The sequence below is a fragment of the Dendrobates tinctorius genome, unplaced genomic scaffold (assembly GCF_039654945.1).
Source record: "Dendrobates tinctorius isolate UK_male_01 unplaced genomic scaffold, ASM3965494v1 ptg000270l, whole genome shotgun sequence".
Lineage (NCBI taxonomy): Eukaryota > Metazoa > Chordata > Amphibia > Anura > Dendrobatidae > Dendrobates > Dendrobates tinctorius.
This window is the reverse complement of record NW_027361937.1, coordinates 1,307,327-1,330,334: the sequence shown is the minus strand read 5'-3', so window position 1 is coordinate 1,330,334 and position 23,008 is coordinate 1,307,327. Positions and strand designations below refer to the sequence as shown.

General features: G+C 44.2%; 2 protein-coding genes across 2 annotated transcripts in view; one reads left to right on the top strand and one right to left on the bottom strand.

Moving 5' to 3' along the window:
• Positions 1-23,008, bottom strand: part of SNX21 (sorting nexin family member 21) — a 151,381-nt gene that overhangs the window by 115,244 nt on the left and 13,129 nt on the right. The gene's annotated exons all lie outside the window — the stretch shown is intronic.
• The window catches only part of TNNC2 (troponin C2, fast skeletal type), a 48,262-nt gene continuing 45,272 nt past the window's right edge, over positions 20,019-23,008 (top strand). Inside the window, exon 1 of the mRNA XM_073559335.1 lies at positions 20,019-20,102. Within this exon, the coding sequence (XP_073415436.1) occupies positions 20,100-20,102 (3 nt within the window). The 5' untranslated portion in view covers positions 20,019-20,099. The remainder of the gene's footprint in view (positions 20,103-23,008) is intronic.

The window sequence follows — 23,008 nt, the reverse complement described above, 5'->3', positions numbered from 1 at the left end:
GACGTGATTGGAATCGATCGACTTCTCGGGAGGGGTGAGATCGGGAGGGGAGAGAGAGTTTTTTTTAGCGGCTCCCGGAATGGCATTACATGGTTAACCCCTTCACTACCAAGGGTGGATTGCACGTTAACTCCCGGGCCAATTTTTACAAATCTGACCACTGTCCCTTCATGAGGTAATAACTCTGAAACACTTCCATGGATCTCGGTGATTCTGACATTGTTTTCTCGTGACATATTGTACTTCATGTTAGTGGTAAAATTTCATTCAAATAAACACAAGTTATTTGTGAAAACAACAGAAATTTGACAAAAATTTCGCAATTTTCCAACTTTGAATTTTTATGCTCTTAAATCACAGAGATACACCACACAAAAAACTTAATAAGTAACATTTCCCACATGTTTACTTTACATCAGCACAATTTTGGAACCAAAATTTTTTTTTTTTTTTTAGGAAGTTATAAGGGTTAAAAGTTGACCAGCGATTTCTCATTTTTGCAACACCATTTTATTTTTAGGACCACATCACATTTGAAGCCACTTTGAGGGGTCTATATGATTGAAAATACACAAAAGTGACACCATTCTAAAAACTGCACCCCATAAGGTGCTCAAAACCACATTCAAGAAGTTTATTAACCCTTCAGGTGCTTCACAGGAATTCTTTGAATATTTAAAAAAATGAACATTTAACTTTTTTTCACAAAAAAAATACTTCAGGTTCAATTTTTTTCATTTTACCAAGGGTAACAGGAGGAATTGGACTGCAAAAGTTATTGTGCAATTTGTCCTGAGTACGCTGATACCTGATATGTGGGGGGGAACCACTGTTTCGGTGCATGGCAGAGCTCAGAAGGGAAGGAGCTCTGTTTGACTTTTTCAATGCAAAATTGGCTGGAATTGAGATCGGACATCATGTCGCGTTTGGAAAGCCCCTGATGTACCAAAACAGTGGAAACCCCCCACAAATGACACCATTTTGGAAACTAGACCCCCCAAGAAACTTATCTAGATGTGGGGTGAGAACTTTGAACCCCAAAGGGCTTCACAGAAGTTTATAACGTACAGCCGTACAATTAAAAAAATCATATTTTTTCCACAAAAATGATCTTTTCACCCACAATTTTTATTTTGCCAAAGGTAACAGGACCCTAAAAGTTATTGTGCAATTTGTCCTGAGTACGCTGATACCCAATATGTGGGTATAAACGACTATTTGGGCGCATGGCAGAGCTCGGAAGGGAAGCAGCGCCATTTGACTTTTTTGGTTGGAATTGAGATCGGACACCATGTCGCGTTTAGAGAGCCCCTGATGTACTAAAACAGTGGAACCCCCCCCCACAAATGACACCACTTTGGAAACTAGACCCCCCAAGGAACTTATCTAGATGTGTGGTGAGAACTTTGAACCCCCAAGGGCTTCACAGAAGTTTATAATGCCCGGGCATGAAAATAAAAAAATCATATTGTTTCCACAATCATGATCATTTAGTCCCCAATTTTTTTATTTTCCCAAGGGTACCAGGAGAAATTGGACCCCAAAAGTTGTTGTCCAATTTGTCCTGAGAACGCTGATACCTCATATGTGGGAGAAAACTACTGTATGGGCACACGTCGGGGCTCGGAAGGGAAGTAGTGACGTTTTGGAATGCAGACTTTGATGGAATGGTCTGCGGGTGTCATGTGCGTTTGGAGAGCCTCTGATGTGCCTAAACTATTCAAACTCCCCACAAGTGACCCCATTTTGAAAACTAGATGCCCCATAGAACTTATCGAGATGTGTGGTGAGCACTTTGAACCCCCAAGTGCTTCACAGAAGTTTATAATGTCCAGGCGTGAAAATAAAAAATCATTTTTTTCCACAAAAATGATATTTTTTTCCCCCAATTTTTTATTTTCCTAAGGGTAAGAGGAGAAATTGGACCCCAAAAGTTGTTTTGCAATTTGTCCTGAGTAGGCTGATACCCCATATGTGGGGGTAAAACACTGTTTGACCGCATGGCAGAGCTTGGAAGGGAAGGAGCACCATTTGACTTTTTCAACGCAGAATTGGCTGGAATTGAGATCAGATGCCATGTTGCATTTGGAGAGCACCTGATGTGCCCAAACTGTGGAAACCCCCCAATTCTAACTCCAACCCTAACCCCAACACACCCCTAACCCTAATCTCAGCCCTAGCCCTAACCCTAATGGGAAAATGAAAATAAATACAATTTTTTAATTTTATTATTTTTCTCTAACTAAGGGGGTGATAACGGGGGGGGGTTTGATTTACTATTTATGGCGGTTTTTATATTTGGCAGCTGTCACACGCTAAAAGACGCTTTTTATTGTAAAAATAGTTTGTTCTCCCCCACAAATCAGGTATCAGCGTACTCAGGACAAATTGCACAATAACTTTTGCAGTCCAATTTCTCCTGTTACCCTTGGTAAAATAAAAAAAATTGAACCTGAAGTATTTTTTTTGTGAAAAAAAGTTAGATGTTCATTTTTTTTTAAATATTCAAAAAAATTCCTGTGACGCACCTAAAGGGTTAATAAACTTCTTGAATGTGGTTTTGAGCACCTTAAGGGGTGCAGTTTTTAGAATGGTGTCACTTTTGGGTATTTTCTATCATATAGACCCCTCAAAGTGGCTTCAAATGTGATGTGGTCCTAAAAATAAAATGGTGTTGTAAAAATGAGAAATCGCTGGTCAACTTTTAACCCTTATAACTTCCAAAAAAAAATTTTGGTTCCAAAATTGTGCTGATGTAAAGTAAACATGTGGGAAATGTTAGTTATCAAGTTTGTGTGCAGTATCTCTGTGATTTAAGGGCATAAAAATTCAAAGTTGGAAAATTGCGAAATTTTCAAAATTTTTGCCAAATTTCCGTTTTTTTCACAAATAAACGCAAGTTATTTGAATGAAATTTTACCACTAACATGAAGTACAATATGTCATGAGAAAACAGTGTCAGAATCACCGGGATCCATAGAAGCGTTCCAGAGTTATGACCTCATAAAGGTACAGTGGTCAGAATTGTAAAAATTGGCCCGGTCATGAACGTACAAACCACCCTTGGGGGTGAAGGGGTTAATGATATATTGGTAACCCTCAATAAAGCCTTACGGCCATCTCATGCCAAAGCATTGCGTGTAGTTTTTATTTCGGCTGATTAGAGTTAAGTTCTAAAATGGGGTCTACAAACCCATGTGTATATTAAACCTATAGATCGCAGGGTGATTTCATAGATAGGTGGGAGGCTGTAGGATAAATAGTGTGTGTGTACTAGGAAGTTCAAAGCAAGTATACTCATTTAGGAAATAAGCAGTTCCCTGTAGACATAAACCACGAGTTTGTAGTGTGAGAAACGTTTACCTTGGTGAACTTCTCTTATAATTGGTTCTGCAAATCAAATAGTAATAATTTGCCATCATTTCATCATTCCTTGCATTACAACCTGACAGATACCTGCTACTGAAGACCTTTACATGCTCACACACAGGTAAATCTCATGTCTTATTTACTGTTAAAATTGTAAGTAAAAGACTATTTTTCTTTCAGGGTATATATATATATACATATATATATATATATATATATATATATATATATATATATATATATATATATATATATATATAGTGTAGTAACCACTGTGTCCGCTAGAGGGCGCTGTGTGGGTGTCCCAGGAGAAAGGATGAATGGCAGAATACTGAGTGGCCATTATGTATCTCAAAGTGGGTGGCTTTGAGATGGAGACTTATGTGTTGATCAACAGTGATACTGCTGAGGTGCTGCTTTAATGTGACAGGGAGAAGTCTCCAGGTAACTAGGGAGATGGGCGGACCAGTTACCTACAATCCCACCCAGGGGGTGTGTTTAAAGCACTGTTGTAAAGAGTGTGTAAATGCCTGAAGGACCTGTGATGAGGTCAGAGTCATGTGACCCGGTGGGCGTGGCTATGAACCATATAATGTGGCCAGGGTAGGTCACAGGTGGTGAATGCTGGGACCTGGTTGGTCCAGTGTGGATGGTCCCGCTGAGATGGGGCTTCCTGCCTGACAGCACGTATGGACGCTGTGTTTAATGGCTGCAAGTGCCTGATAGTTCCCTGGAGGGAATGAATATCTGCAGTATGGAGAAGCAGCCATGAGAGAACCCTGACGGGTTGAGATATAACTGTGAGGCTGAAAAGCCTGCGTATTGGACATTGCTAACAGAGTGAAGCTCTGTCATGGATGCTATGCCATTTATATATTGCTGGTCATGGGTTATGATGTTTAATAAACCGCATGGACTATACTGGTTTATGGAAAACCTGTGCCGGATCTGATTTTGTGGCTGCCAAGCGAGTGATCCCCTACATAAATGACAGCGCTACCTCACAATTGGTGGAGAAAGCTATGGGCATTGTTGTAGCCTTGCTGCTGGGAGCAACGGAAGAGGACTGCAAAGTTGGTTGCTAAGGGCAACGCTGAGCCAGGAAGGCTGACGGTTGGGGAAGCCTCTGCCCGGCTGTGGTTCTGGAACCGTGGGGCGGCCTAGTGAGTAAGGCACTGTCCGGTGAGCCCAGTGCGGCCGTTTCCCCAGGAAAAAGAGACTTATAGGATACCTCTGCGGGAGAGGGGTCCGAGAATCTGCGCGGCCAGCAGGTGACGGTCGTGAAAACCGTATTGTACTGACCGGTGTCAGTGAGAAAGAGACTGGTGATTGCTATAGGGTGCCTCTGTGGAGAAGAGGTATCTGAGGACCTGTGGGGCCGACACAGGTAACGGACAGGTGTTCATGTTGTACTGACCTGGGTCAGTGAGAGAGACTGTGCACCTGGAGGGTTCAGTAAGCAAGGTCCTGGAGGGTCAGTGTTGGGAGATTCTAGGAGAAGAATCGGATCCCTGGAGTATGTGGTATGACCTTCGACCTGGTGAGGCGTGAGTGTTGGGTAGTCTCAGGCAGAGACAGATGTCCTGAATAGCACCCGCCGAGCCCCTGGACCTGGTGAGGCCGGTGTGTTGGGAAACCCTGGGAGGAGAGTCAGCTCCCTGAATAGCACCCGGTGCGCCCTGTGTGTTGGGACGGTCTCAGGCGGAAACGGTACATCCTGAATAGCACACAGACAGGACACGTGAGTTTTTTTGTGGTGTGTTTTTTTTTGTCTTTTCTCAACTCAGCCTGCAGTGGCTCAGTGGGAGTCAAGAAGGTGACAAGCGGCTTCCTGCAACTCGGCGGGGTTACGAAGGGGACAAGCGGCTTCCTGTAACTCGGCGGGGTTATGAAGGGGACACCAGCCGCTGTGTGTGAACAGCAGCCGGTGGTGTCGGTGATCGGTGACAGCAGGAGCTGTGTTGGTGCCAGCAAGGACTTGTGTGGTATTGTTAAAAGACAAACTGTGTTGTGTGAACTGTGGTCTGAGAAGACCGGTATAATGGACATGGGGAAATCCCAGAAGGGGGCGGTGGCCCAAACCAGGGTGGTAGCCCAAATTGGGGTGGTAGCCCAAAAGGGGGTGGTGACCCAAATTGGCGTGGTAACCCAAAAAGGGGTGGAGTCCCAGGAGGGGGCGGTGACCCAAATTGTGGTGGTTCAGGAAATGGCAGCACTGGTTGCCTCAGTGGGTATGTTTGGGGAACCGCAGTGTGTCTGTATGAGTTTTGAGGAGTGCGGCATGTATTTTCCGGATAATGACGGGCCACAGGTGTGTACCGTGATGCTGCACCAGGAAGGAGTCTTTGGTAGACTGGACTCAAAGAGTCAGGTGACTGACAGGAACGCCTCTCGTTTTATCTCTGACCGAGAAAAACGCCAGGGTTCGCTGTAAACACGGGGTCACGGTGAACTATGCCGTAGACAGAGTAATATTTGAGGGGACCAAAGGCGGTGAGTGCCAAGGGGGCGGGATACCACGTGACTTAGTCTATGCCTTGGAGAGGAGCCAGGACTTTGTGTTGTTTGATGATGTATGGTCGAATGAGGGAGACGTTTTGACTGTGGGGCCAGCAGACACTGAGACAGTGACGGCTCCTGACGTGGACAGGTCAGAGGTAGAACTGACCGGAAGAAGAAGTACATCTGCCCAACTTACGGACCTGATGTTTCATGATATGACAGATGGTGGGCTGGGAGATGAGACGACTGGGGGGAAAACATGGTTAAACGGTAACGGGACGGTTCACTCGACTGGTGGGACTGACCCAGTGGTACCCCTTGACAATATAATTAAAGAGGTAGTGGTGAGACACGTGCTGGCTGAGCACAGGGTTGAGGGGCTCGAGAAAGAAGTCTTGGAGCTCAGAGGTCACCTGTCCACCTGGCAAAGTGTGAACAAGAAACTCAAGGAAGAGATGGAGGAACTCAGAGGAGTAGTAAAAAGTCTTCTGCGGGAGAAGTTGGATGAAGACTTACTGCGGGTGAGCGCGAGTGATAATAAGACAGAACTGCCAGTAGCCATCATGGCAAAGGGTCATGAAGTGATCAAATCGTGTGAAGTTGGTGAGTTAAGAACTGAAAAAGACAGTCGCCCAGTCGGGTCAACGGTAGTGAGGGAAGTGTCCGTGGTAAAGCTAGAGCCTTCGGTCCAGGAAGAGAGCAAGACCACGACCTTCCAGTCTGTGATTGATGTACCAGAACACATGCAAGAAGCCTGTGCTGAGGAAGGGGTGCATGAGGCTTTCAAAGAGGCGGTCAAAGCGTGTAAGGTGCGCTGGGCACCTGAAACTCGGCAGTTGGTGATAGTCTCAGCCAGAGAAGATACATCAAACCGAGTAGCTGTCCTGAAGGAGATGCATCTACAATGTCTCCACGCCAAACAGCTGGTCAGGTGGAGTAATGTGAAGGCTGCTCGACGCCTAGAGTTAGCAAGGGAGGCTATGGATTGGCTGGGTTTGCGGAAAGATGTGGTTCCGGTACTCAAAGCTCTGATTGGGAGAATCATTGGAAGATCTGGGAAGGTAATGCAAGACCTTGTGAATATCTCCGGTGTGGCGAGGGCGAGGATCCCTCCTGATGATGAAGACCAGGTATCAAGTGAAGAGGGTAGGTTTCCCATCCTGGTGGTTGGCTCCGTGGAAAGCCTGAGAAACTTTCGGATGCTCTTGGAGTATCGGGTGGGGTACCTGCAAGAAATTGAGCAGTTGAGGCTGGACCGCCGGCAAATTAATAAAGTAGTACGGAATATTAGGTGGTGGCCGCCTGCAACCCAAGATGTAAGGACCCGAAGGGTTCCACCAAGAAGTGACAGGGCAGATGGCCGAAGAATGTCAGCAAGTGGTAGTTCGACTGGCAGGATGACGTTGAGAGACCGTAGTTCCTGTGAGACGCTGAATGGGTCAGACTCAGGCCAGACAGTAGGCCCAACTAAGACTGATGACTGTACCAACCGGGGGAGCTGGTCAGGGAACGGAACAAACAGGGAGAGGAATGAGGTGACTAGACAGTGTCTGATGACACAGACAGACTGTAACTACTGGAGGGCCAAAGATCAGGGCTGATATTCTGACTGCTGGGGGCGGGGGAGGCCTAACAGAGATGAGGCCGTATGATAGAAGGAGATGGTTCTCTCGACCTGAGGGGCAAGGTGTAATGAGTGCCCGGTCTCGAGAGCCTGATTTAATGTTGTGTGTTCAACCCCACAAGTTTGAACAGAGGGGGGAGGTATGTGGTGTAGTAACCACTGTGTCCGCTAGGGGGCGCTGTGTGGATGTACCAGGAGAAAGGATGAATGGCAGAATACTGAATGGCCATTGTGTGTCTCAAAGTGGGTGGCTTTGAGATGGAGACTTATGTGTTGCTCAGCAGTGATACTGCTGAGGTGCTGCTTTAATGTGACAGGGAGAAGTCTCCAGGTAACTAGGAGAAAAAAATTGGCCCGGTCATGAACGTGCAAACCACCCTTGGGGGTGAAGGGGTTAATGATATATTGGTAACCCTCAATAAAGCCTTACGGCCATCTCATGCCAAAGCATTGTGTGTAGTTTTTATTTCGGCTGATTAGAGTTAAGTTCTAAAATGGGGTCTACAAACCCATGTGTATATTAAACCTATAGATCGCAGGGTGATTTCATAGATAGGTGGGAGGCTGTAGGATAAATAGTGTGTGTGTACTAGGAAGTTCAAAGCAAGTATACTCATTTAGGAAATAAGCAGTTCCCTGTAGACATAAACCACGAGTTTGTAGTGTGAGAAACGTTTACCTTGGTGAACTTCTCTTATAATTGGTTCTGCAAATCAAATAGTAATAATTTGCCATCATTTCATCATTCCTTGCATTACAACCTGACAGATACCTGCTACTGAAGACCTTTACATGCTCACACACAGGTAAATCTCATGTCTTATTTACTGTTAAAATTGTAAGTAAAAGACTATTTTTCTTTCAGGGTGTATATATATATATATATATATATATATATATATAGTGTAGTAACCACTGTGTCCGCTAGAGGGCGCTGTGTGGGTGTCCCAGGAGAAAGGATGAATGGCAGAATACTGAGTGGCCATTATGTATCTCAAAGTGGGTGGCTTTGAGATGGAGACTTATGTGTTGATCAGCAGTGATACTGCTGAGGTGCTGCTTTAATGTGACAGGGAGAAGTCTCCAGGTAACTAGGGAGATGGGCGGGCCAGTTACCTACAAACCCACACAGGGGGTGTGTTTAAAGCACTGTTGTAAAGAGTGTGTAAATGCCTGAAGGACCTGTGATGAGGTCAGTCATGTGACCCGGTGGGCGTGGCTATGAATCATATAATGTGGCCAGAGTAGGTCACAGGTGGTGAATGCTGGGACCTGGTTGGTCCAGTGTGGATGGTCCCGCTGAGATGGGGCTTCCTGCCTGACAGCACGTGTGGACGCTGTGTTTAATGGCTGCAAGTGCCTGAGAGTTCCCTGGAGGGAATGAATGTCTGCAGTATGGAGAAGCAGCCATGAGAGAACCCTGACAGGGTGAGATATAACTGTGAGTAGAGTTGAGCGACTTTGGTAGGATCGGGTTTCGTGAAACCCGAATGAAACAAAATAAGTTTCAGATGAAACTCGTCCGACTAGAGCAAAAAAAGTCAGAGTTTCGTCCGACTTTTATTTCCCATTGACTTGCATTGGGGTCGGGTTTCGGACGAAACTCCGACTTTGTTTTGCTCTAGTCGGACGAGTTTTATCTGAAACTTATTTTGTTTCATTCGGGTTTCACGAAACCCGATCCGACCAAAGTCGCTCAACTCTAACTGTGAGGCTGAAAAGCCTGCGTATTGGACATTGCTAACAGAGCGAAGCTCTGTCATGGACGCTATGCCATTTATATATTGTTGGTCATGGTTTATGATGTTTAATAAACCGCATGGACTATACTGGTTTATGGAAAACCTGTGCCGGATCTGATTTTGTGGCTGCCAAGCGAGTGATCCCCTACATAAGTGACAGCGCTACCTCACAATATATATAAATATATATATTTTTTTTTTCAGTTGTAGATGACTGGTATTTAGAAAGATGACTCTAATTGCACTGAAGTAATACAAGAGGAGTACAAGCACAACTATGCAGCTTGCTCACTCACCCCCGTAACACCCACACACAGGTTTGAAATATATTTGGCACCAGCTTTGTGCAGAAGTTTTTTGCTTGCTAACCAAGAGCCTTAGTCCCATGCGCACATTCAGTATTTAGTTAGTATTTTACCTCAGTATTTGTAGCCAAACCCAGGAGTTGGTGATAAATACAGAAGTGATGACGTGTTTCTATTAGGCCATGTGCACACATTCAGTATTTGGTCAGTATTTTACCTCAGTATCTGAAAGCCAAAACCAGGAGTGGGTGATAAATACAGAAGTGGTGACGTGTTTCTATTAGGTCATGTGCACACATTCAGTATTTGGTCAGTATTTTACCTCAGTGTCTGTAAGCCAAAACCAGGAGTGGGTGATAAATACAGAAGTGGTGACATGTTTCTATTAGGCCATGTGCACACATTCAGTATTTGGTCAGTATTTTACCTCAGTATCTGAAAGCCAAAATCAGGAGTGGGTGATAAATACAGAAGTGGTGACGTGTTTCTATTAGGTCATGGGCACACATTCAGTATTTGGTCAGTATTTTACCTCAGTGTCTGTAAGCCAAAACCAGGAGTGGGTGATAAATACAGAAGTGGTGACATGTTTCTATTAGGCCATGTGCACACATTCAGTATTTGGTCAGTATTTTACCTCAGTATCTGAAAGCCAAAATCAGGAGTGGGTGATAAATACAGAAGTGGTGACGTGTTTCTATTAGGTCATGGGCACACATTCAGTATTTGGTCAGTATTTTACCTCAGTGTCTGTAAGCCAAAACCAGGAGTGGGTGATAAATACAGAAGTGGTGACATGTTTCTATTAGGCCATGTGCACACATTCAGTATTTTACCTCAGTATTTGTAGCCAAACCCAGGAGTTGGTGATAAATACAGAAGTGATGACGTGTTTCTATTAGGCCATGTGCACACATTCAGTATTTGGTCAGTATTTTACCTCAGTATCTGTAAGCCAAACCCAGGAGTGGGTGATAAATACAGAAGTGGTGACGTGTTTCTATTAGGTCATGTGCACACATTCAGTATTTGGTCAGTATTTTACCTCAGTATCTGTAAGCCAAACCCAGGAGTGGGTGATAAATACAGAAGTGGTGACATGTTTCTATTAGGCCATGTGCACACGTTCAGTATTTGGTCAGTATTTTACCTCAGTATCTGTAAGCCAAAACCAGGAGTGGGTGATAAATACAGAAGTGGTGACATGTTTCTATTAGGCCATGTGCACACATTCAGTATTTGGTCAGTATTTCACCTCAGTATCTGTAAGCCAAAACCAGGAGTGGGTGATAAATACAGAAGTGGTGACATGTTTCTATTAGGCCATGTGCACACGTTCAGTATTTGGTCAGTATTTTACCTCAGTATTTGTAAGCCAAAACCAGGAGTGGGTGATAAATACAGAAGTGGTGACATGTTTCTATTAGGCCATGTGCACACGTTCAGTATTTGGTCAGTATTTTACCTCAGTATCTGTAAGCCAAAACCAGGAGTGGGTGATAAATACAGAAGTGGTGACGTGTTTCTATTAGGCCATGTGCACACGTTCAGTATTTGGTCAGTATTTTACCTCAGTATCTGTAAGCCAAAACCAGGAGTGGGTGATAAATACAGAAGTGGTGACATGTTTCTATTAGGCCATGTGCACACATTCAGTATTTGGTCAGTATTTTACCTCAGTATTTGTAAGCTAAAACCAGGAGTGGGTGATAAATACAGAAGGGGTGACGTGTTTCTATTAGGCCATGTGCACACGTTCAGTATTTGGTCAGTATTTTACCTCAGTGTCTGTAAGCCAAAACCAGGAGTGGGTGATAAATCCAGAAGTGGTGACGTGTTTCTATTACACTTTTCCTCTGACTGTTCCACTCCTGGTTTTAGCTTACAAATACTGAGGTAAAATACTGACCAGATACTCGACATGTGTACGTGGCCTTAATCTCCGACCAGTAGTTCTCTGGCTACAACATGCCCTAACAGTGGCAAATAGAATAATTTTTTGTGAAGCAGGCAGGAATTGTTGGGGCCCCCTCACACTGCTGTATATTTTGTCATGTGAGAGAATTGGGCCGATTATGCTAAAGACACCCGGCTCATACTTTGTCAGAGTTTGAGCCTAGTGTCAACTTACTGTAATTGGATGAGAGAATCGCAGCACAGGTGCGGAGAAGACGGAGAACTTAGTTTCTCTATCTTCTCGATTGTCTGTGTACATCAGAATGCATGGTAACACAATATTTTAACTGTTAAAATAAATACAAATGGCAAAGAAATATGGATTGAGAATAGGCTGTTATTTATTAAGAGTTACCATAAATAAATAATTAAATAAATATTATGGTAAAATGTTATACACCTAAAAAAAAACATCAATAACAATACTCTCCAATGACCAACTCCAACCAGCAAAAGCTGGACTATTATCCTTCCAATTAAACATCAGAACTGTCCATTTGAAAAGGATAGGAAAAAAGGAGAGGGTGTCTTCTGTCTTGATCCAACGATTAATACCCAAAGGTCCAAGAACTCTTCTTTAAGTAATGTCTTAAAACTCCTGCTTTTTTCCTAGCTGCCAATCAACTTCCTCAAAAAGACAGCGCATTCCAACGGCCAGGACCAGTCCAAACCTGCTCATGCAAATGCACAGCTAGCCCTTCCAACCTGGTAAGTATGACTAAAAATACTGTTATCAACACATTCCCTCATAATAAAATTGGATCCTTAAAACCCAAACATTTACCTATATTTTTTTTAGGTCTGTACGACCATGCACCCCCCAGCCCATCACTGGGGGTCCCCTCATTAAGGCTACTCTCACACATCAGGTTTTCGGCGAATGTTTCGTAAAACCGGATGTGACGGATCCGGTTTTCTGCCGGATCCGTCTTTTTCTTGACAGACAAAACCGGATCCGTCTCATCCGGTTCATCCGTTTTTCTATCCGTTTTTCGACGGATTACGCCGGATCCGGTTTTTAAAATTGACCCTTGTGGCCTTCCGAACGGGATTGGCTACTGGAAAACTATATATAGCATGTTCCTACAGCCCTTCTTTGACAGGTTGTAGAGGAGAAAGTGCAGGTTGGAGAGAAGAGTAAGTTACTGGCGAAGATGGATGTTGTCATTGGAAATATTTTGAAGAATTTGGCGGATTTTACAGCGGAGGCAAATCGTTTGAGGGTGATTGTTCTGGAGAAGGAGAGAGCGAGACAGCAGCGCATCAGGCATCGTAGACGACGTTTGTGGATCCACCCCATCACAGCCAAGAGAATGACGCGTGGGGTCTATTCTACACTATGCATGGACCTTCGACGAAACCCGGATAAATTTTTTGGATATGTTAGGATGAAAATGGAGAATTTTGATTACTTGGTGGAGCGCATTGCACACCTCATAAGAAAAGCGGACACCTATTGCCGCTTCTCTGTTTCACCCGCAGAGCGTCTGATGGTGACTTTAAGGTAAGCCACATTTATTGGATATGATCGCATCAGAGCACACTTTCACTGCAATCTTGTTGGTGGTAATTTGTATCTCCAAGTGTTATAGGTCAGTTTTGGTATGTAATGCTGTGATTTAAAACTAATTTATTGTTTTTTAATTCCCCACAGATTTCTTGCAACTGGAGAATCCCTTTCGTCACTGCATTTCCAGTACAGACTCGGGATTTCCACCATATCTGGAATTGTGAAGTACACATGCCGTGCACTGTGGGACTCCTTAGCTGAAGAGTTTTTACCAGAGCCCACAACAGAGAGGTGGATTGAAATTGCTGACAAGTTTCAACAGATATGTCAGTTTCCAAACTGCTTGGGTGCTGTGGACGGGAAACATATCCGCATTGTAAAGCCAGCTGGATCGGGATCGGAATATTTCAATTACAAGAAATATTTTTCAATTGTCCTCATGGCCATCGCTGACGCGGATTACAAATTTATTGCGGTTGATATTGGGGCCTATGGCCGCTCCAATGACTCTCAAGTTTTCAAACTGTCTGCCAAGGGGCGTAAACTGTATGGAAACACCTTCCAGTTCCCACCACCTAGACCGCTGCCGCAAACATCTGGTCCACCTATGCCATTTGTCTGTGTAGGGGATGAAGCCTTCCAGCTGTCAGAACACCTTTTGAAACCGTACTCTAGCAGAGGATTGACAAGACCAAAATGCATTTTTAATTACCGCCTCACAAGAGCAAGAAGAATGGTTGAATGTACCTTTGGTATTCTGACAGCCAAATGGCAGGTCCTATTGACTGCGATCAACCTCAAGACAGAAACTGTGGACGAGGTGATCAAAGCGTGCGTGGTACTCCACAATTTTGTTATCTGCAAGGAACCCATTTCCATTGAGGACACCTCTGAAGAAACCACCTTGCAAGATTACCATGACATTACCACTAGAAGTTCTGTGACGGTTTCAGTAATGAGGGACAATTTTGCACTATACTTTATGTCACCTCAAGGCAGAGTACACTGGCAGGATGACAGAGTGTGAAAGATTTGTGCCCAACCAAACTTGTGTACCTTCTGTACCAACAGTATATAACTTTGCCAACCAAAGTTGGCTATCTTGTCATGGTCTCTATTTTTAGCTTTAGGCCACAGGTGTGTACCTGGTTGTGTTTTATGCAAAGTATTTCACCTTTTAACAAAAGTTGTGTACATTGTTAGGAAATCACCAACAATAAACACAACTTTTTAGGTGAAATACTTTGCTTCAAACACAACCAGGAACACAACTGTGGCAAAAAGCTAAAATTTACCCACAGTTATATACCTAGTTTTGAATACCATTTCACCTTTTAAATACCCTGTATTTAACCTTTTTCGCCGCAGAAAGAAATGACAGACAACCAGTGTAAAATAATTTAACTTTTATTGAAAAATGTTTTTTTTAGTAAACTTTTTTAAAATTTTAATAAACTTGTTTAATAAAACTTTGAAACTATAAAACTGAAACCATAAAACTGGTCATTTTTATTTAAATACACACATCATAAATCTGTGTAGTGTGTGGTGGAAATACTGCTGTAGGGGCTGCGGGACACTTCGACACTGGGAGTGTGGAGAGAGGACTGGGATCGTGGTGGGGAAGGAACAGTTAGAGGTGAAGGTGTGGAAAAAACTACAGAATGGGTGGACATGTGGGAAGCAGAAGAGGTGGTGGGTGGTGGAGTGGAGGGTTGGGCAGGGACTGTAGGAGCAGATGATGTTGATGGCAAGTTGTATGGGGAAGGAGTTTGGTACGGGGCAGGTTGCTGGAAGTGGGGAGATGTCTGGTACGGGGCAGGTTGCTGGAAGTGGGGAGATGTCTGGTACGGGGCAGGTTGCTGGAAGTGGGGAGATGTCTGGTACTGGGGAGGTTGCTGGTACTGGGGAGTTTGCAGGTACTGGGGAGGTTGCTGGTACTGGGGAGGTTGCTGGTACTGGGGAGGTTGCTGGTGCTGGGGAGGTTGCTGGTGCTGGGGAGGTGGATGGTGCTGGGGAGGTGGATGGTGCTGGGGAGGTGGATGGTGCTGGGGAGGTGGATGGTATGTAATAGGAGGGGGAGGATGGAAAGTGGCTGGAGGTGGATGGTATGTAATAGGAGGGGGAGGATGGAAAGTGGCTGGAGGGGGTGTAGATGTAATAGGAGGGGGAGGATGGAAAGTGGCTGGAGGGGGTGCAGGTGGAGGAACTACTGTGGTGGTGGGAGGAGGAGGAGGTTGGGAGGTAACTTGCTGGAGAGCAGTGTGGCATGAATGCATTACATGCATCTGCTGGGCAGGAGAGAGCGTTTCCATGCGCTCCACAACAGACCTGAAAAAGGTGTGGTTTGGCGAAGATCTTGCTTCTGAATGCATGGTTTGCAGAAGTGTCTTCACCTCCAGAATGCTGGAGTTGATCTGCTGATAGCCTGCGGAGATTTGCTCTGACAAGACTTTTAGACAGTTCTAGAAAGATGCATTCAGATGCAAGAACTCTGGCGCATAAGTCTTTTCCTGACCCCTCTGCCGCTGCCGCCCAGTACCCGCAGGTGTACTAGAGGTGGCAGGGGCAGAAGGGTGGGGTAAAGGGAAAGCGATCTCCTCACCAGCAGCTTCATGTAATGTAGGCGGCCACGATGCTCCTGTGCTGGTGGATGGGACAGATGGGTCGAATGTGTGGGAAGGCTGGGAAGGTGCAGATGTACCGGGGCGGTCGAAGTGTCCCTCGGTGCCGGTCTCCTCAGGGATCGCCTCAGAAGGGTCCAATCGTGCAGGCTCCCGAGTGCTGCTCACCGTGCTGTGGAATAAAGAGAAAAAAAAACCATTAAAATACTGACATGGTATGGCCCTGGCTGAAAAAAAATTTTACATCTAACATTTTTTTTCACATGTGGTGTGTAATATTTACCTTCTGGTGACCATTGTTTCCCGGAGGAACGACAGGGCTTCTGCGTACTTGTACTTGCTCCTGCGTCCTCCAGATCCACTCGGGGCCCGCATCTCTTTATTGAACTCCTTCTTGAAACGATCTCTCACAGACCGCCACCGATTCACAATTCTGTTCCCTGAAACGAGAAAGGAGTGGTTAGTATACAACATCAGTGTTTCCCAAACTCCAGTCCTCATGGTCCCCAGGGGTCATGTTTTCAGGATTTCCATAGTAAATAGAAATCCTGAACACATGATCCGTGGGGACCACGAGGACTGGAGTTCGGGAAACACTGGTTTACATCAAGCAACCGGTACTGTATATACTTACGCTCTTTAAGCTGGGCCCGAGCTTCGAGGTCCTCCCAGCGGCCCACAAGGAGCGAACAGATTTCCTCCCAGAGTCGTCGGGTAACGATCAGGTCAGCGTGGCGGCGGTCAGCCATATTCCAGAGCGGCTCCCTTTCTCTGACGAGATCGATGAGGCGGTCCACATCAATCCCTCCATCCTCACCGTCAGAGTCGGGAGCACGCTGTGAAGGCTGTTAAAGAAAAAGACAAAAATAACATGATTAGCCTCCACAAAAGAAATGAAATAAAAAGTGCAAAAAAACAAAGCAAAAATATTTATACTTACACGCTGGTGACCGCCGCGTTGCTGTCGCCGACGACCCTGGGAGGCACTGCAAGGAGCTCTTGGCCAAGCACCAGATTGGGAAGACTAGAGAAGAAAACAAAAAATGTTATGTCTTTGGATGTAGGCATTTGTTTGCTGTGTGTGGTCTGCAGAACATTGTTTTCTATGTGTTGTGTGTAGTGTGATGTTGTGTTTCTGCGTTTGATGCAAAAAACTTACCAATTGTGAGCCCACTCCAGGTGTCTGTCCACCCCTTCCTTCTTCTTCTGGGAGCTCCTCTTCATCTTGTGATTCCTGTTTTGAAATAAAAGGCAATGAATAGACATATATTACAGAGAAGATGGATTTTGGAAATAAAAACTTACCGTCAAACGCTGACGATGCGAGGGAGGGCTCCCAGAAGATGATGTGCTGTCTTCCTGGTGGCCACACTCCATGCCTGTGGGTGGTGTTCCAGCTGCTGCCATTGCTGCTGCTGCTGCTGCTGCATCTATTGGGCGGCTGTTGAATAAAGAGAAACAAAGGGCCAATGAATATCTTGATATTCAATAGCCCTAGTTTGGAGGAATGGGTTATTTGATAATTACCGTCTCTCATCTGCTGCTGGCCTCCCCTCCTCAGCATGTTCTATTTGCTGCTCCATTTGGGGTGGTGGTGGTGCGGATGGTGCTGCAGTGGTCTCCTGCCTTCTCCTGCTTCTCTTGGTTGCTTTCTTGGGTGGCATGTTGGGTGTGGCTGTGGGTCCCACTGTCTTGCTTTTATATATGTCTTGTGGGCAGAGCTACTGAGCATGCTCAGACAAAAAAAAACCGGATCCGGCCGCCGGATCCGGCGCATTGCGGCGCTCATAGGCTTTCATTGTGTGAAAAAGCCGGACGCGCCGGATCCGGCGTGTCCGGCTTTTTCGCCGGAGACAAAAAACACGTTACAGTAGACGTTTTTTCCAGACGCCGGATCGCGACACATTGCCGGATCCGGCGAAAACCGGATGAAACGCATGGCCATACGGCATGATCCGGCGCAAATGCAAGTCAATGGGGGGGAAACCGGATCCGGCATTGCATTTCGCCGGATCCGGTTTCTGTCAAAAGCGCCGGATCGCGCCTGACGGCGAAAACCTGATGTGTGAAAGAGGCCTAAGATGTCATTCTGATGTTTCACTCACACCCACAGACTTGAATGGGTGCCCATGGTCCGATTATTGGAAGCCCCCCCACATGTCGTGATTGCGTTCTCATGCCGAATTGCCATGAGAAACAAATTGCAGATCTGCCCGGCCCCATTGTATAACATTGGGCCAAGAGCTATCCGATAAAACATCAGATAGTGTTTGACCGTGTTATACGTCAGTGTGAGTGAGGCCTTAGAGATTGTTAGCATCACATCTTGCTCACACAATTGGCCACTCTGTCGAGAGTTCTGTCTGATCCCACAAAAAATGAATGTCACATGTTCCCCCAACAGTGCCATAGATCTCAGCTAACAAAAGGAGTCTCAAAAAGAGGGCATGCAACTTTTGAGCTTTTTTAATTGTATTTGATATCAGAAACGAAAGAGTGTTGGACTCCACTGTTGTTTCAAACTTTAGAAAAAAAGAGAGACCAGAGTCCAAAGTTGAATGTTTTAGACTCCGTTTGATAATGCAATTCTATGACTCCATTGGGGGCATCCAAATGTCACCTTTCTAAGGTTCAGCTAGTAATTCCAACAGAGCCACAAGTATGTTATCAAATCATGATGGCAACCTGACTTTAGTAACAAATCACCTTTAATTTTACATCCCCATTGCTTGCACTGTGAGCGTAATGTTTTCATTGACAAACCATGAGATTTACACAGCCACCTGTCGTTCTCAATCCTAGCAAGACGGGCACAGGTTTTATTGCCTTAGATGCAAAAATATTTCACTAGATAGTAAAAGGTATCCATCAGTTATCATTTATAGAACATTAACATTACAACCAAGAATCCAGCAAACGTAGTTAATTCCAGGCATACAGAGAATGTAAGGCTATGTGCCATGGAGTTTTTTCAAAGTGGTTGAAAACATAGGCCCTGATTCATCATGACCAGCGTTGTTAACACTGGTCTTGATAAGGAGATGTGCTGGAGTCAGGTGCTCCTGATTTATGAAGAGGCCTCATCATGAATCAGCAACATCGGATGAGTGGTGTGCACCTCACAACAAATCCTTTCCAGTCCCTGCTGGAGTAAAATTTGTGTTATAGCAAATATCAGCACTCATCATGAATTTGAAGAGCGGCGGTCCCATCGCCCCCATCTTGCCCCAGTGCCTCCAACTTTGTTGGATTTGGGCTTAAAATGGCGTGAGAACCACACACATTGCAAACTGATAGCGCAGCCACGAGTTGCACTAAAATTTTGCCACTTTTCAAGGCTTTTTACTCCAAAATACTGGTGTAAAAGCTTTGACGAATCAGGCATAAAGGGTGTTGTAGTGGAAACCATTTCAATAAATGCTTTTTCTTTGGGGGGGGGGGGGGGGGAGTCATTTCCTGAAGCGGCTTTGAAGAATTTTTCATGTGTTTTTGAGAGTTTTCCCCTGAAGCGTTTTTTGCAGCCTTCTGAACGGACAACTCTTACTTTGCACCATTTTCCATCAGGACACCCTTCCAGAAAAGTATCGTGCGCCTTCTTTTTACCCATTAGGTTGAATGTTTCAATGACAATTTAGGAAACTTTAGAAATTATGTAGAATTTGTGGTGTCCGACTATGGCATTTACAATAAAATGAACGTCTTGCTTTTTGCATTGCTTATTGTACTGTTTTGTGAATTGTATGAGCCTGCATTGAACGTATAAAGGACAGATTATGCTTTTCTAGGATGCCGAGTCTACCTGATGCCACAATTATGGTGGCATTGAGTATTTGGCAATTTTTTGCATGAATTATCCCGTCGGTTCTTCTCCTTCTGTCATTGACCTGATGTGAGATGACAGTCTGTTTGCCTACATCTCTCTTGACATAGATTGTACCATTACTAGTCACGTTCGCAGCTGCTTCTATTTCTAATCCATTGCCTGGTGGAATGGGCTGGGTGTCATCTGATGCTTATTCTTCTCAGCCCTTGTCATAAATCCGGGGGCTCCAGCTCTGTCATGGGGGGGGGGGGAATCTTTCTTGTAGAGAGGGGGCTGGCAAGTACTGGAAATTCCCTTTAACTATTTACAGTGAGAAGAGTACCATGTGTTCACACTTGTCACTGACCCCTCCCTCTTTACCTGGCCTTTTATTTTTATGTAGGCCCCCCTTCCTATGACACAGGCTAAATTTGGTGAAATGCCTGTCCCTCCAATCAGGGGCTAGCTGGCATAGGATTGGAAGTGGGGGGGTGTAGTTGTTAGTGGCATCCAATCAGGGCAGAAGTGGGAGCAGGTGTGTGAATGGAAACAGTACAAATTAGAGCCAACTGTTTAGGAGAAAGCTTTGGGTGTCTGTATTGAGGAGCTAGCAGACACTGCCTGCATCTCCATTCTCTCCGTAGGCATTAGGGTGACCCACCAAGATGGTAAGTGAGCAGAGACCTTTGGATTATTCCTATGCGAAAGTTAATGCTGGAGCGTTGCCGGGTGACTTTCACTGTTTACAAAAATGGCAGTGGTGTCCACAGTAACATGCCATGTAATGAATAGTCCACATGGGCTCAGTCATTAGTCATTTCTGAAATAACTCTCGTCATCAAGAAGGGTCTTGCTGTCCTGAGAGTGAAGGATGGAAATCAATGTCACCTATTACATGGGCTCTCTCTGATCACTGTATAGAGTACTGTAATTCTTTATATATACTGAATATGCTAGAACGTTTTTCCCTGTGCCGATATTCCTGGAGGGAAATGTAGTCACTGGTGATGTTACATATGGCTGACCTTTAAAGATGAGCAACTGTGTCTAAGATGGAAATTATTTTCTGACTAATGTAACCGTCCGTGACTTGAGCTCCAAGTGTTGTAGAGAGCAAGGTTATTGATCTAGGAAAGATCTGATTTATCTAGTGTCAGGGTGTCTTTCAACACCTTCGTTCTGATAGTCCGGGCATAGTTTGGGTGGCTGTTCTTCATTGGACAGTACAATCTGAATTCAGTCAGTTCTGCTTATCAATGACAATAGAAATTGGCGCAGATGTAGCAGAGCTGAATATGCCGCTGAGCTGTTTAGCACTGTATCCTTTGATTAGTGGAGTCCTATGGAGAATGGTAGATATTACAAAGATTGGTATGAGTTGGCAAACTTAGTTCTGCTACATATAAATTTACCTCTGCGGTATCTGTAGAGCTGAAATTAACATTAGACAATGGGCTTATTGATGGTGAAGTCTGTCTACTCCACATTTATATGTGGAGATGAGTAATAGATGAGGTGTGGTTAAGGTTAGCGTCTTTATAGGGGTGAGTTAGGACGCTTTGGAGAAGGTGTGGTGCCCAGACTGCATTATATGGTGTTTATAGAGGAGATAAGTGTGACAATGGGATCTGCATAATGGACATAGAACTGCAATTATAATGCTACATTGTAACCAATTCATTGGCAATATTGGTGGGTACTGTCATATTGGGGTTCCACTTGGCAGGACGACAGCAGCCAGAAATACAGCCATACATGTAGCTAGAAGCTGTTGATTCTAGTGAATAGAAAGCAGTGCTAATGAGCAGGGGTCAAGGCTTGGGAATGAAAGGTTGTATGATATGAGGATACCAGGTGCCAAAACTGTCACTGCCGTACTATGTGAGAAGTATGTGTCAGAAGCAATTGGCTTCTAACACATGGGTAGGATTGATGTGGCTGCTTCCCTGCAGTGTGATTATCATTGGGCTTAATAGATTAGATATAAATATGTATTGCTGAGATGTAAATGGTATAATTAATAGCTGCTTTTTTTTTTAAAGAGCAATACAGAACTCGGGTACAGAGGATGCAAGGAATACTTTTCAGACAAACACACATCCTGTTCTTGTTAGTAAGAGCTCATGCACATGGACATGTGATGGCTTTTGTATGACTTCAGAAATAGCCTACATTCCAATTTTTTTTTTTAATTGGTCGGCACAAGGACCCATAGAGTTTCATGGATCTATTCACATATCTATGAAATCACAGATCTGACTGTGAGATTGAGAACAAGTTCTATTTTGAGGTTACAAATATGACCTACTCAATGAGTCTGTGTGCTGTTCGATAAAAATTCCAGATGTGTAAATGTAGTCTAATACAGAGGAGAAATATGGCACCCATATAATTTTATAGGGCTTAAACTATATCACTATATTCCAGTGATATCATTGCAAAGGCATAAACAAACTTGTGGAATCCTGCACGCGGCATCATATTTATTCTCTGTAAGCATTGTTGTTAGGAAAATATATCTTATAGGATGGTGACATATTACGCATCATACTCTGGCACAGGGCTCCATTTACATGGCTGGCAGTGTGCGTGGATTTATAGGGCTTTTTTTTTTTTTTTACAAAAGTTTGGAAAAAAAATTAAAAGACAAATTAAAATAAAGTGATTTATGTAAAAAAAAAAAAAAAAGATTTAAAATTTGTGGAATTATATTTAGGTCACTGAGTATTTGGTGAGTTTCTTACGTCAGTATTTGTAAGCTAAAACCAGGAGTGGAACAATCAGAGGAAAAGTATAATAGAAACACATCACCACCACTTCGGTTTTATCACCCACTCCTGGTTTTGGCTTATAAAGACTGATGTGAAATACTGACCAAATACTGAACGTGTGCACATGGCCTTACCGGCATAATCCAAGCATTCAGTGGGATACACAGCAATTTTTACACAACCAGAAGTCGCCCTATGCCACTGCTATATTAAAGGGTATTGCAAGGGTATTGGGCCGTATTGCAACTCCTAGGGAACAACAACCATGACAAGTAAGTTTCTAAATCTTAGAACCGGAAATAATTTTTGCAAATTGTGTGTCGTGATACCTTAAGGTTTGCAGTGCAAACCAATTCACCTGCATTATGATGCGATGAAGCAGCAGCATAGTGATGATTTTTTTTTTTTTTTTTTTTTTTCCCCCACACACAAACCTGTATCGTGGCCAAAATTGCCATGTGGACCCGGCTTAATTCCACTTGGGAAAGAGCTCATTCAAACATCAGTGATTTTCTCATACGAAAAAATTGATCCGAGCTTCATCAGTGCTTTTTTTTCCAGAGTTTGGTCAGTGATAGCTTTAAAATTCGGAGTTTGGTGAGTTTTATGAGTTTTCTTGGATGAGAAACACAAAATAAGTTTCTCTACCTTTTCCTATCTAGAAGTCTGTGAAAGCTGGATAGCATACATATAGCATCCGAGTGCTGCTGATTTTTTTCATGGACCTATAGACTTGCATTGCCGATTTTTGATCACTTGGATCACTATCAGACCTGTCTCTGTCATTTTGCGTGAATCACTTG